Source organism: Euleptes europaea, chromosome 3 (assembly GCF_029931775.1).
Source record: "Euleptes europaea isolate rEulEur1 chromosome 3, rEulEur1.hap1, whole genome shotgun sequence".
Lineage (NCBI taxonomy): Eukaryota > Metazoa > Chordata > Lepidosauria > Squamata > Sphaerodactylidae > Euleptes > Euleptes europaea.
The window spans coordinates 32,389,049-32,403,289 of record NC_079314.1 but is presented as its reverse complement, the minus strand read 5'-3'; the positions used below and the strand labels follow the sequence as shown (position 1 = coordinate 32,403,289).

Below are 14,241 nucleotides of genomic sequence, written 5' to 3'. Positions count from 1 at the left end.
CTGTGACTTGACAGCACATATGTACCTATATGATTGCATGGGAGGGGGGAAAAATCACTCTTGCAAAAGCTTTAATAGAGTAACTTACAATGAAGTTGATAACTTTATTTGGCGCTACTCCCCTTCCCCAACATTGAAAAAGACTTGAGAAGAGATCCATTCAGGCTATATCAAAAGTTGTCACTGTCGCAGTTCAGCAATAAATTGTTCATACATGATTCCATCTCGGGATGGATTTTTTTTTTCTTATGCAACAAAATATTGATACTTGGGAGTAACTAAATTGAAAGGAGACACACAGCATGTCCATAAATGCATGCAAATTGAGACCGAGTCATAGAAAGCCTATATAATAGATGGTATGTTAGCCATGGGCTGGCTGGGAGTCTATAGTCAGGACAAAAGGAAGGGGCGACAGAAAAAGATGGGGGCTTTCATCAGTTCATTCATAACTAGCTAGTGTTTGATTTTATATCCTTTTCTTCTGCTTCATCATCGCTGTCATCGACTTGCTGGATGACCAAGTCAGTCGATCCGTCCTCAACAATCTCGATGTCCGACTTGTTGTCGTCCCCGTAATTCCAGCTGGATTCCTTGTCTTCTTCCAGTGGGAACTCAGGCGGTGGCTCCGTGTCCAGGTCGATGCGGATGCTGTCAATGCCTGCTTCGGACAGGCATTCGTTGCAAAGTCTGTACCGTCTTGTTCCTTCCTGGACCACCTGCCCGGTCATTTCAGTCACGTGACGCTTGCATTTTCGGCAGATGGGTTTGCAAGCTTGGTGGATCTGCAAAGATTGGAACAGTTATCCTTGATCATTGCTCCAAACAAAACAGCAAAACACCTTTTTTTTTGTGCATATAACAGCCATCTCAATATAAAGAGACTTAAAATTCCATGCAGCTTGGTTTGATGAAAAGAAAATTTAAGTGGCCATGAAACAAGGAAGCCCCTTCGCTTAGGAGAACTATTTTGAGATGGACTCCCACAATGTCTTCAATATGCCCAAGGCTGGCCAAGTTAGGACACCAAAACAGGGACAGATACTAGACCTCAGAAGTTCTTGTACTTTAATAGTATCTGTTCAATGTATTATTCTATATATTGATATTGTGTGGGTAGGTTTTAAGTTGCAGCTGGTGTAGCACAGTACCTAAGAGGATGACGTTGGATAAACAGGGTCCTCGATTCAAATCTCACCTCTGCTACAACCTCTCTAGGTCAGGGCGTGAAAATGTCCAGTTTGAGGGCTGCGAGTCGGATGTCATCAATTTCTCCCAACCTTGCTGTTCTTAATGTCATTCAGCCCTGAACCAATTGAACAGCTTTTTGGAAGCATCACCCTACTAGCCAATACTCTTGACAAGAAGCCTGAAGCTTGGAAGAATAGATCCTAAGGGCTGGATGTGGCTCATGGGCTACTGTTTGCTCACCTCTGTTCTTGGCAGCCTTAGACAGGGTTCCTCTCAGCCTCAACCCCCTGCATATGCGATATGGGGCTATATTAATGCTGGCCTACCTTGTAGGGTGGTTGTAAGGACTCCAACAAGATGTGTATGAGCATATTGAAAGGACTGCAGCAAGTGGTGTTATTAAATCCAAGTACATCACTGAATAGCTAACACACAAATTAAATAGGAGCAGTTAGATGTTTGTTTCTCAGCATAACTGTGTTCCTGAATTCAAGCTTGAAACACAGGTCATTTGAATAACTCATAAGAAACAACTGTTGTGGTATACTCTAGATAGGCAGAAGGCATTGCTAAATTAAGCAATCCACTGAGTAATTAACTACACAGATCAGTACACAATTTCTTTAGATCAGTGTAAGCAGGCATCTTTTAATAATAGAAATGGAACAATATTTTATCTTTTAGTATAATTTTAATAATGATATTGTGTTTATATTAGTAGGCATCTTATAGGTTTTTATTTTAAATACAGACCCATATTTTAAAATAAAAACCTATAAGATGCCTGCTGGATCAAACTAGTGGTAAATCTAGTTCAGCATCCCGATACTGATGGACCATGAATTTATCTTATCCCCTTTTAAAGTCATTTGTGGACATCACTACATCCTCTGGCAGCAAATTCCACATTTTAAGCACTCATTGAGTAAAGTAGTCAAGTACAGTACAGAGAACATTAAAATGTTAAGAACAGCCACACTGGATTAGACCAAAGGCCCATCAAGCGGATAGAGTCAGACTAGGAATAGGGAGACATGGATTCAAATCCCTGTTCAGCTATGGGTGGCTTTAGGCCAGTTGCTCTCTTTCAGCTGAACCTACCTCAAAAGGCTCTTGTGAAGATAAAATGGAGGAGCGAAGAACGGTAGCCGGCTCAAGGTTGACCCAGCCTTCCATCCTCCAGCTTGCTGGAGGTAAAGTGTAGATGACTGAGGAAGGAATGGCAAACCACCCCATAAACATAGTCTGCCTAGTAAATGTTGGGATGTGATGTCATCCCATGGGTCAGTAATGACCCTGTGCTTGCACAGGGGACTATCTTTACCTTTTTAGGATAACCTGTCGTTGCTTAACCCTTGAGATGCCCCAGACCAGAAATCCAGAAAAAATAATTATATAGGGCCTGCCAAAATTAAATTAAGCTCTTCTAATTTCAAATTTTTGCTTGTGGTGAACTCTCCTCCTGAATTCAAAGGGCTTAACTTTGGCTGGAGCATGCCCATATTTTATGAACATTTACTATTTATTTGGGCTTTAGCTCTTTGAGAAATGGGCTTCTTGGAGAAGCTGATCTGCCTAGGAGCTTACTGGCAACACCAAGTTAAGTTTCCTGCAAACAGACTGGGGCCGCTGTGAATACCTCTGAACGTCACGCTTAGTTATTAAGGGAGCTGCGGCTGGACGAGCGCATGTGAAAATACGTACTGTCCGGAAGTGGCTGCTCAAGTGGTCCAGCCTGCTGAACCGCTTCCCACACGCTTCGCAGGGGTAAGGCCTTTCTCCCGTGTGGCAGCGAAGGTGGCGCTTCAGGTCTGCTTTCCGTTTCACCACATGAGTACAAAAGGGGCACTTGAATCTCATCCTGGGCAGATCATCTGTTTGGAAGAAGCAATCCTGTCAAAACGGGGCAAAGCGGTAACTTCTCTGAAGAGAAACATTGACCGACGAGGCCTGTGGACTGAATGCTTTAAAATAAATTATGCAGATTAAACTATCGTGTTCATTCAGCATTAATTCTACTTCTGCTGCTTGTGGCAAGCTGCAAAAAAAACCATGGACACTGATGCCTTGCCCCCTGCCCACAGGACCCCCTGGCCAGTTGCCCGCATGAGGCTTTCAAGCCATTCTGCAGCCTTACAGATGGCTGATTTATTAGAGAGCCAGTGTGGTGTAGTGGTTAAGAGTGGTGGACTCTGATCTGGAGAAATGGGTTCGATTCCCCACTCCTCCACTCTCATCTGGAGAACTGAGTTGGTTTCCCCACTCCTCCACATGAAGCCTGCTGGGTGACCTTGGGCTAACCACAGTTAGCTCCCAAATCTCTCATCCCCACCTACACCACCAGGTGTCTGTTGTGGGGAGAGGAAGAGAAGGAGATTGTAAGCTAGTTTGATTCTGCTTAAAAAGGTAGGGGAAATCGGTATATAAAAGCCAACTTCTTCTTCTTGAGGGCAGCTGAATTTGCATCCATCATTACTACATTCTGTGCTTGCATGATGCAGTTGCAGAATGCATGCAGTTCTATGATCAAGACATCACAACCTCACCACAGGTGTGTGCCTCTACCATGAGTTCCTGGCAAATTTCTGAGGCTGCAGGGCAGGGAGAGGGCTGTTTCTTTTGGTGCTGGATTTGCCAAAACAGCCTGTGAGACCCATTCTGCTAGTGCTAGCATCTTCTACAAAAGCCACGCTAGAAATAAAGGAAGGCCCACAATCCTTCCCTCCTTGCTAAGACTTTTGGCACCACATGGGGATATGGTAGGGTTGGCAACTCCAAGTTGAGGAATTCCTGGAAATTTGGGTTTGGAGTAGAGTCAGACCCCAGGAGAGTATAATGCCACAGAATCCACCCTCCAAAGCAGCCATTTTCTTCATAGAACTGATATCAGTTATCTGGATATCAGTTATAGTTCCAGGAGATCTCCAGGAACCCCACCTGGAGGTTGGCAGCCCTAGGATAGGTACAGGATTGTTCCACCTCCTCCAGGGCTCTAGAGAAGGCCAGAGAATGGGGCAGGGCCTCAGGTAGCTTCCCTCTTCCTCAGGGCCACCATGGGCACCACTGGGGAAGCCAGATGCCAGAGTGTGTGTGTGTGTGTGTGTGTGTGTGTGTGTGTGTGTGTGTGTAAAGTGCCGTCAAGTCGCAGCCGACTTATGGCGACCCCTTTTTGGGGTTTTCATGGCAAGAGACTAACAGAGGTGGTTTGCCAATGCCTTCCTCTGCACAGCAACCCTTGGTGGTCTCCCATCCAAGTACTAACCAGGGCCAACCCTGCTTAGCTTCTGAGATCTGACGAGATCAGGCTAGCCTGGGCCATCCAGGTCAGGGCAGCGGTGAATGGTTTTCCTTGGTGGTCTCCCATCCAAATACTAACCAGAGCTGACCCTGCATAGCTTCTGAGATCTGATGAGATCAGGCTAGCCTGGGCCATCCAGGTCAGGGCAGATGCCAGAGTGACTCAGGGCTAAATCACACATTACCACGTCCGTGTGTCCTCCACATGCCTGCCATGGGTCCTGTCAATGGATGTGCTCTGGCAGTTCCATGCTTGGAATTTAATTCTCAGGCAAGCACAGGCATGATTTGGATCAGGAGGAGGCTTAAGTCTTCCCTCCCACACTGTTGTCCCAGCCTGAAAGAGGCCTTGGGAGCTACTACTTTCCATAGAGGAACAAATATTGTATTGTTGAAAATATTGTTTTGAACAATAATTCAGAACTCATGTTGAGTTTTGTACAAATATTGAACAATTTGTAATGAGGAATCTCGTGCACTGATGGGCTACAAGTGTGTTCCCCCAAATAGTGGCTCTCTGGGGCTGTTCCAGGCTGGAAACATGGGGCAGGACTGGCAACCAGCAGCAGCTTTTGAGGGGCAGGACCATACAAATCAGCATCGCTCCAATGTCACTTCTGATGGAAACCCGGAAGTGATGTCATCACATCAGGGCAATTCAGAGTCCCTGAAACTCAGGTGAGAGACCTGGCAGCCCTAGGCTTAAGCCTCCCACTCTCCGTGGTCCCAATCTGAACTGGGCCCATGTGTGCTTGGGGATTAAGTTTCGAGCACAGAACTCCCAGAGCACACCTGTTGATGGGTCCTGTGGCAGAAGTGTAGGGGCCCTTGTTACATGCGAATCCACCCTCATGCTGCTGCTTCCTTCAAAAACCTCATGCAAAAGGAAACAACAGATCCCAACTCCACTTTCCAGTTCTTTGTTATGGCACAGACAACTGAGAGAAGAAGGGGCCAGGGTCAACAAATACAAATAATGGCTGGATAGCAAGGCCCACTTGGTGGCCATTGAGTAGGGTTGCCAGGTCCCTCTTTGCCATTGGCGGGAGGTTTTTGGGGTGGAGCCGGAGGAGGGCGAGGTTTGGTGAGGGGAAGGACTTCAGTGCCATAGAGTCCAATTGCAAAAGCAGCCATTTTGTCCAGGTGAACTGATCTCTATCGGCTGGAGATCAATTGTAATAGCAGGAGATCTCCAGCTAGTATCCAGAGTTTGTCAACCCTACTACTGAGCCCCTCCAGTCAAGCATTTAAACATAGCCAGGAAGGCATCCATATCACCTTTGGGCCGAGCTTCGTCAGATGGAATAGTGGCGGTGGCTGGGGCCCCTTCTCTTGGGGCGGGGGGGGGGGGGACACAGCCAGACTTCAAGCCCTGGAATAAATCTCTGACAAAAAGGGCCTGTGCCTCCTCTTGTTGCTGGGTTATATCTTGGTGGACTTTCTCCTGATGCTCCACCAACCGCTGGCCAAACTGGGCCAAATCCATCACGGGCCATGAAGCAGACTAAATTACATGGGCATCAGTTGGTACAGCAGTACATGCTTGCTGTTTAGGGGTAAGTCAGGCCTGGCTGCTGGGTCAGCAGGGTAACAAAAGGCGAATCACCAAACAGGCATGGATTGCAGTGCCCGCATTCTCCACCAGTTTGTCAGGTCCTGGGCCACAACTGTTGTGTACCAGGATCCAACATGCATAAAGCCATTTCCTATGGTCTCAAACCAAAGTAGGGTTGCCAGGTCCCTCCGCCACCAGCTGGAGGTTTTTGGGGTGGAGCCTGAGGAGGGCGGGGTTTGGGGAGGGACTTCAGTGCCATAGAGTCCAGCTGCCAAAGCGATCATTTTCTCCCGGTGAACTGATCTCTATCGGCTGGAGATCCGTTGTAATAGCAGGAGATCTCCAGCTAGTACCTAGAGGTTACAATACAAAATAGGCACCTCCGTGCCAATACCAATGGTTAGAAAATCTGCAACAGAGTCTCCAATACAAAAGTAGCAAAAAATTCTTATTGGTGCTTACACATATGACATCAACAGTACAAGAGTGAAAGATACATATAAGGACAATCAAAGTTATATACAGTATGTACAATCTAAGTAAGGTGCAGTCTCAGTGCACCAATTACCATGTTCTTTCAGGTAAATGTTGTATTTTCTTCAAAAAGTCCAATAGTAGGTACTATCCCAAAAGCACACTTTTTGGGAAAAGGGGGGGGACGGCCGTTTCAAATCTTTTCTTCAGCCCCAAACAGTAAACATATCCAAATCGTACCCAATAGTAAAATCTTCCTTCGGGGAACTGAGAACAGAGTGGAAGATTTTACTATTGGGTACGATTTGGATATGTTTACCGTTTGGGGCTGAAGAAAAGATTTGAAACGGCCGTCCCCCACCTTTTCCCAAAAAGTGTGCTTTTGGGATAGTACCTACCATTGGACTTTTTGAAGAAAATACAACATTTACCTGAAAGAACATGGCAATTGGTGCACTGAGACTGCACCTTACTTAGATTGTACATACTGTATATAACTTTGATTGTCCTTATATGTATCTTTCACTCTTGTACTGTTGATGTCATATGTGTAAGCACCAATAAGATTTTTTTGCTACTTTTGTACTGGAGACTCCATTGCAGTACCTGGAGGTTGGCAACCCTAAACCAAAGGGGTTGAGGGTTAAGAAGCACCCCATTCCACCTCCTCTAGCCTAGCTCTAATCCCTTCTGAGCTGGTAGACCCTCCTCGGCCTCTTCCTTCAAGCCTTTTAAAAGCTCTAGCCATACTGGGGGCATGCCCAGTAACTTCCCTCTATCCAGAAACCCTATGGGGGCATGGTCATGCCCATGAGTAATAGTGGCTTTATAGCAACCTTCTCCAGCCACTTTTTCCTACCCAGTGGGTGGACCACCAGACAACAGACTGCCTGACTCGTAAAGGGCCAGCCGCCACTGATCAGCTTGCTGGTGTGTGGTTGTTTAGTATGTGTGTCTATGGCCCCACTGGACCAAGTGGGCACCTGACCTTTGCTGCCATGCAGTGCTGTAAAGGATCTGCATGTATTCAAGGTTTTCATTGATTAATTAAGGCATATTAATTGCTGCTGTCCCTCTCAAACAGAAAAGGACATTGTTCCTAAATCAGTTTTAAAATAAATCTGTTTTGTGTTGTTGTAACAACCATGTAGACTTTTAAATAATATGTGCGACACATTTAAGGCAGTACCGCAAATTTATATGCCAATAAAACATTTCTAAAGGGAACAAGAAACACAAATAGATTCTGAAGACACTTCACACATTTTGTTCTTCAACAGTGGGATATATCAGTTTTCAGAAGTCTTCCCTTTTTAATTTGTGCAAGAAGAGGCTCACAACCTGTCTGTTACAATGACTGCAGCTTCTTCAAGAGCCAGTAACAACAAGAAAACTGGGAAGATGACTTCCAACACAATATACTTTTTTGGAATGGGATGCACAAAACTGAGGATGTGAGAACAAATTCTGTCCTTGTTAGGACTCAGATATTATTTATTTAGCTGATTTAGAAAACGTACATGCTGTCCTTCCGGAGACCTGTTCATATGTCTCCAGAGATCATACATCCTTGTACTGTTGAAGGAATTATTGATTTGGAATTTGTTTCTCATTTCCCCCAAAATGTTTATAAGTTCTCCCCAACACACTTGTACATAAAGAGATAAATGCTCAAAAATGCATTCGGCTGGATCCCAGGGAAAAGATCACAGAAGGACTTGGTACAGCAAATCACCCCCTCTTACTGTGTTGTTCATGAGGGTTCCAACAGAAGATTGTCCAGATGAGAAGCAGGCTGCTGGGGGAAGAAGGTGGGGAATGCTCTGCTTCACCAAGTCTTTCCATAAGCATTTCTCCAGGATCCAAACCACTGGGACCATAACACTGCATCTTGCGCCCAGTGGAATAATGAGCTAAGAAGGTTCCGGGTCTTTCTTAGTGCCTGTAATACGTAGGCTACGTAAGTCATCACCATTGACCATTATTTTTAAATAATACAATAACCAACAGTCAATGAAAAACAGACATGCACTAAAGGTATATCCTTACCGTCAGCCCAGCTCCCCATTACTCCCAATACCGAGTGCATGCTAGGATATTGCTCATCCCCCTTGGGTGATTTCAACTTGCCAGCAGAATGGGGGGACTCGTGCTCTTGCTGCGACATTGCCAAGCCCCTCGGGAGGGCGTCAGGTCCTGCACTGTACTGATAGCCACTGTGGCCAGAATCCCCTTCTGAATCAATCTGGACATCCTCTTCCGAGGCAGGAACGTGGCTTGCAGGTTCTGAAGCTCGCTCTTCCAGCTTGCTCGATTTATAGTGAGGGATGTCCGCGGGCTGCGGCAATCCTATATGGCGGCTGCTCTTCTTCATGGAATCCTGCCATTGGTCCTGTTTGGACAGCTGCTGGGCATTCCGCTGAGCAGACGGGTAGTAGCTGAAATTGCTCCACGAATTCCCACTGACTATACATGTCCCTTGATCTGGGCTTAAGTGGGCGTGGGGCGGGCTGCTCTCTACCTTCCAGCCAGGCCCGTACAGGCACAAACGTTCCACGCCATTGGAGTTCACTTCCTTGTCCGAGAGACTGAAATATCGATCCTTTTCCTTCTCACTGATGTCCAAGGAAGATTTAATGAACGTCTTACAAACGCTAATGACGTCGGTCATTTGCAGGTAGCTGGCCGCCGACATGACCTCGATCACGTTTTGCCCGGTAAGGGAGAGTTTGCCCGAGTACACAAAGTCCAGGATAACGGAAAACGTTTCAGGAGAAAAGGCCTGGAAGGTGGCTGTCGTGGGCTGGCTGGCTTCCTTCGAGCACTGGGAAAGGAGCATTTTGAAGTAGCCACTGCTGGCAAAGAGCACATTCCGGTGGGCTTTGAAGACTTTCCCCTCAACCAAAATGCTGCAGTCGCAGAACAGCTCCTGCCTGCGCTGTTCATTTAACTGCTGCAGGAGGTGAAACTGGTGGGAAGAAATCTCCATGCTCAAATTGGGCTGAGATCCTCTAGAAAAAGAGAACAAATTGTCTCCAGTTTCTACATACAAACTCCAACAAGATTTATTAATATATATTTTTAGAAAAAGCTGTTAAAAGTTGTCAATTTAAGAGACATTATGGCTGCAATACTAACAGTCTCCTGGGAGTAAGTGCCACTGAATGGGTCTTACTTCTGAGTAAACCTACTTAGGCTTGCTCCCTAAAGCACTTGCGTCTGCACACATTCAGTGGTAGGCTGCAATCTTAAACATGCTAGGAAAGAACGAAAGGCCACACATGGCGTGAAGGCACTTGAAGGATCTCCCAGTTTTATGGGGTTTTTGTTTTTAATTTAAATGCAGCCCGGGGAGGGGGATGGGACGGACTCCAGATTAGATTCCAGCAGCAGCAACTAGTGGAAAAGATGCTTAACCTTTTTTCTGCAGATACTTTCCCCCGATCACTAACCCCTTCTCCCCAACTGAAAAGATACATGGACCTTCTGTCTTTGCTCCTACTCAGGGGGAAAAGGTGCCTGTGGGAATCCTTATGGGAAAAACAAGCCAAAGTGCTAGAGTTAAGCCCCTGTATCACCAATCCAGCTGTGGTTCCATTCAAATTTGGAGCCTCCACCCAGCTAAGTTAAATTAAAAAAACAGAGAGAGTCACTTTGAGTGTCTCTCACACCATGCCTCTTTTGGTCTTGAATCTCCTTGAAATTCATAAGATGTATTTTGGAGTGAGCTGAATGCGGAGTGCAGGAAGGCAAACATCACTGGGGGCTGGTATAGCACACCGTGGTTTCGTGTACTCAACAGCAAACAAAAGGCTCGGCCCCCACTTCATGACCAGGGTGTGCAAAGGGACCTCAGAAAGCGCTGCTACCCCTGCCACTAACCAGCAGAGTTTTACTTGAAGAAAGGAAGCAACTCAGCATGTTGGTGGACCCCATCCGAGAGCTGAATGGAGCACCATGGCCAGTCAGGCCAGATAGTTGGGACTGAGCCCGGGAACAGGAAGTCTGTGCTGTTAGTGTCATGAAAACTCGTATCTCTGGCTGCTTCCACAAGGTGACAAGTTTCCATATAGCTCTCAATGCTCTTGAAAATACAGAGGCATTCACAGTGGCTAGAGACTCTTCCTCCTCCCTTTCCTTGGCCCTCCATGACCACGATTCCCCACCCCATGCCACCAGAGGGCTTTAAAAAAAACAAACTAGCAATTGCTAGATGGCTACAGTGCGATAAACACTGTAACATATTTTTTTGCCATGATCTAAATTTTTCCATTTTTTAATTTTAAAGAAGTACGTCTTCTAGCCCTTTTGGCTGTGTGACAAAAAGTGCTAGAATCTTACTTTTAAAAATGAAAGCTGGGAATTCAGAGGACCTCACAATCAAAGCAATAAACTGCCATGACGTTACTGCGCTATAGCACCACAGCAATTGCTGACTTGAAAACCACCACCAAGAAAAGCCTTCCAGTGGGACAGGGTGTGTGTGGGATGGTAGCCGGGGGTGGGTGGGGGGTGGGACTGATGCAAAGAAAATTGTGCCAGTGTCGCGGGACCTTGGGAAATGGGCACCTTCCCATACGCCATGCAAAGGGGCTTTGACTGCAGTTTCCCAAAAAGATCTTATCTAGTCAAGTTTGGGGAAGCTTCCGTCAAAGTGTGAGAAAACCTGGAAAGTGGATGATTGGGGGCAACCTTAGGCTGCCAAACCGGAGCATAACCTCTGTGCGGAAGCAACCACAGCCTACTAACCGTCAGCCAACTTGAAACCCTATGGCTGTAAACCAGTGGTTCCCAACCTTTTTTTGACCAGGGACCACTAGGACTTTTTTGTTCGGTGCAGGGACCCCAAGGTTCAAAATAAAAATTCTGAGAATTTGAAAATAAACTTTAATCATAACTGTTAGTTAAACATTAAACTTAGAATAATATTTGAATATATATTTTTATAATAGAAAACTTTTAATTGAAAATATTAATTTATTATGGGTTTATAACTTTGTTTCGCGGACCTTAATTTAGTTCTCGCGGACCCCTGGGGGTCCATGGACCCCTGGTTGGGAACCAGTGCTGTAAACACAGCCGATTTAAACGCCATGGTTTTTGAGGCCCTGAAATGAATGATCAGTTATCACAAATTGTGTGTGTGTGTGTGTGTGTGTGTGTGTGTGTGTGTGTGTGTGTGTGTGTAGAGGAATGCACAGATAGGTCTGAATCACCAATGTAGGCAAATAACAGCCAGTTCACAGGTAATTTGGAGCCACAGGGGTTTTTTTTGTGTGGTGTTTTTGTTTTGTCGAGTTTCTCCCCAACAGCAAATTCGGCAACGAGGACCCAGCCTGCGCCAAGTTCTACCCCTGACAGCAGAGGAACTTTTGCACCATCCCCAAATCGTCCCATGGAAATGAATCATCCCACGGTTATGCGAAAGAGCCCCCCCCCCCCATCCAGACCTTTCCCTGGTCCCCGGAGCCCCATCCAGCTAACCAGACCCGTATCAGCCATTCACACGACCGGCTTCAACCTGCGACCGGGCACAATGGCCGACTCGGCTCCGCTCCCTGCGGGCGGCCAGCTTCCAAGACTACCCTGGCTTCGGTGCGGGCGACCCAAGGCTCCCCACACACACACACACACACACACACACCCCGAGAGACGGACGGCACCCCGCCCTGCCGGAGGCCCGAGCGGCGTGGCGAGCTGGCGGGCAGGCCCCCTCCGCCCAGGGGCGAGGCGCGGAGCCCGGCGGGCGTCCCCCGGGGCGGATTCCGACGGGCGTCTCCTCCCCCTCCGAAGACGCGCCACCGCCGGGAGCAGCCCCGGGCGGAGCCGGCCAGCTGGCCGGCCCGAGGCCCCGGCGGGCGGGCCGCTCGGTTGGCAGGGCGCGCCGGGCTGGAGCCGGACGCCCCGCCGTCGGGAGCCGGGGACGCCCAACGCCGCCCAGCCGCCGGGGACGGCTCGGGCGGGCCGGCCTCGGGAGGGCGCCGGTGCCGCAGTGCCCCGTCCTCCCCCTCCGCCCTTTGTGCCAGCCCCGCCGGCCCCGCCCGCCGGGCGAGCCGGCCCCGCCGGGCGCTGCCCGACGCCGCCCGGGCGGCGTCGGGCAGCGCCCGGCGGGGCCGGCTCGCCCGGCGGGCCGAGGCGAGCGCGGCGGGGCTCCCCGTCTCCCCGCGCCGCCGCCGCCTTACCGCTGCCTTGGAGAGGGGCGCGCCGGGCTGGCGGCGAGGCGAGGCGAGGCTGGGCGGGCGGAGGGCGAGGGGCGGCCGGGCTCGGGCGGCCCCGGAGCAGGCGAGCGAGCGCCCGGCCGGCCGGCGGAGAGACAAAAGGTAGTTGCTGACGTGGGCGTCGGAGAGAGACGCCCGGGGGCCGGGGACACAATTAAAGGGGCAACGCAGCCGGCGCGGCGGGAGCCCAGGCGCGCGGGCGGGCGGGCAGTGAGCGAGGCTGCGAGGGTGGGGGGGAGAGAGAGAGGGAGGGAAGGAGGGAGAGCCCCCCGGGCGCCCGCCCGCCGGCCGCCTGCCTGCCTGCCTCCGCCCCCCCCCCCGTCCACCCACCTACCCACCCACACACCCAGTGCGCGGCCTGAGTTGGCTCTGCCGCGTCTTTGCGCACGCCCACTGGCCGGCCGGGGGCCCCCGGGAGCCCTGCGCCAGGCCGCGCCGCCCGCCTCCCGCGCCCGTCCGCCCCCTCCCCGCCCCGGATTGGCCGCCCGCTGGTGGGGAGGGGGCGCTCGGCCCTTGGGCAGGCAGCCCCGTCCCCGCGAGACGCGGCGCCAGCGCGGGCGGGCTTCCCGCCTCGGCGGGATCGCCCTGGGGCCGTTCCTGCGCGCGAGGCTGCGCCTGGGCTTCGCCGCCCTCTCCCTGCGCGTTTCCCCCATCCCGATTCTCCGAACTGGTTTTTGCGTTTGGAGGATTCGGGTGGGGGAAACGCGCGCGGAGAGGGCGGCGGACCCAGGGCGAAGCCTCCCGCGCAGGAACGGACTCGGCCTCGGAAGCGTCCACGGGGGTGGGGGGGGGTTGTTCTGGCAAGTGCGTTAAGAGCCCAGGAGGGGCCCCGATGGATCCCACCAATGGCCCCATCTAGGCCTGCGTTCCCTTTCACCGAGGGAACTGGGTGGCCACCCATAAAAACATAAGAAAGGCCCTGCTGGATCAGACCGAGGTCCGTCAAGTCCAGCAGTCTGTTCACACGGTGGCCAACCGGGGGCCTCTAGGAAGCCCCCAAACAAGACGACTGCAGCAGCATTGTCCTGCCTGTGTTCCACCGCACCCAAAATAATAGGCATGCTCCTCTGATCCTGGAGAAAATAGGTATGCATCACGACTAGTATCCCTTTTAACCAGTAGCCATGAATACCCCTCTCCTCCAAGAACGTGGCCACTCCCCTCTTAAAGCCTTCCAAGTTGGCAGCCGTCACCACATCCTGGAGCAGGGAGTTCCACAATTTAACTATGTGTTGTGTGAACCCAATTGTGCTGGAGGGCTAACCACCAGGGCACAAAGACCAGCTATGGCAGGAGTACCACGCTGCGAAGTGCCTTGGGACGGCTCCCGTCCTTAGGTTTGCCATGCAGTGGGTTGCCCTCCACTGTGTGCCTCTCCGCAATTGCACAATTTCTAGTTAGGGCCTGCCAAGGCCTCTGCCCAATGTGACCTCCTCCTGTTGGCATTCAGAGGCTCACTGCCTCTGGAGCTTTTGAAGAGGTCAGCGCCCAGTTTGCAGGAGTGTG

The 14,241-nt window shown here is 50.1% G+C and overlaps 1 protein-coding gene across 1 annotated transcript; it reads right to left on the bottom strand.

The window, feature by feature from the left end:
* Window positions 1-430: 430 nt before the first annotated feature.
* On the bottom strand, window positions 431-12,723 carry ZBTB8A (zinc finger and BTB domain containing 8A). Its single transcript, XM_056846859.1, has 4 exons — window positions 12,700-12,723; window positions 8,567-9,526; window positions 2,896-3,065; window positions 431-785 (listed from the first exon to the last, which is right to left on the bottom strand). Exons 2-4 carry the CDS (start codon window positions 9,504-9,506, stop codon window positions 453-455), a joined length of 1,443 nt encoding a protein of 480 aa, XP_056702837.1. The 5' UTR covers window positions 9,507-9,526; window positions 12,700-12,723; the 3' UTR covers window positions 431-452.
* Window positions 12,724-14,241: the final 1,518 nt, after the last annotated feature.

Bases quoted from the DNA above. Each gene is read 5' to 3' on its own strand.
- ZBTB8A (XM_056846859.1), bottom strand. From the start codon at position 9,506: ATGGAGATTTCTTCCCACCAGTTTCACCTCCTGCAGCAGTTAAATGAA. The intron at 3,066-8,566 runs GTAAGGATATAC...TCTTCCAAACAG, and splicing joins AATGGGGAGCTGGGCTGACG to ATGATCTGCCCAGGATGAGA. The intron at 786-2,895 runs GTACGTATTTTC...CAATCTTTGCAG, and splicing joins TGAGCAGCCACTTCCGGACA to ATCCACCAAGCTTGCAAACC.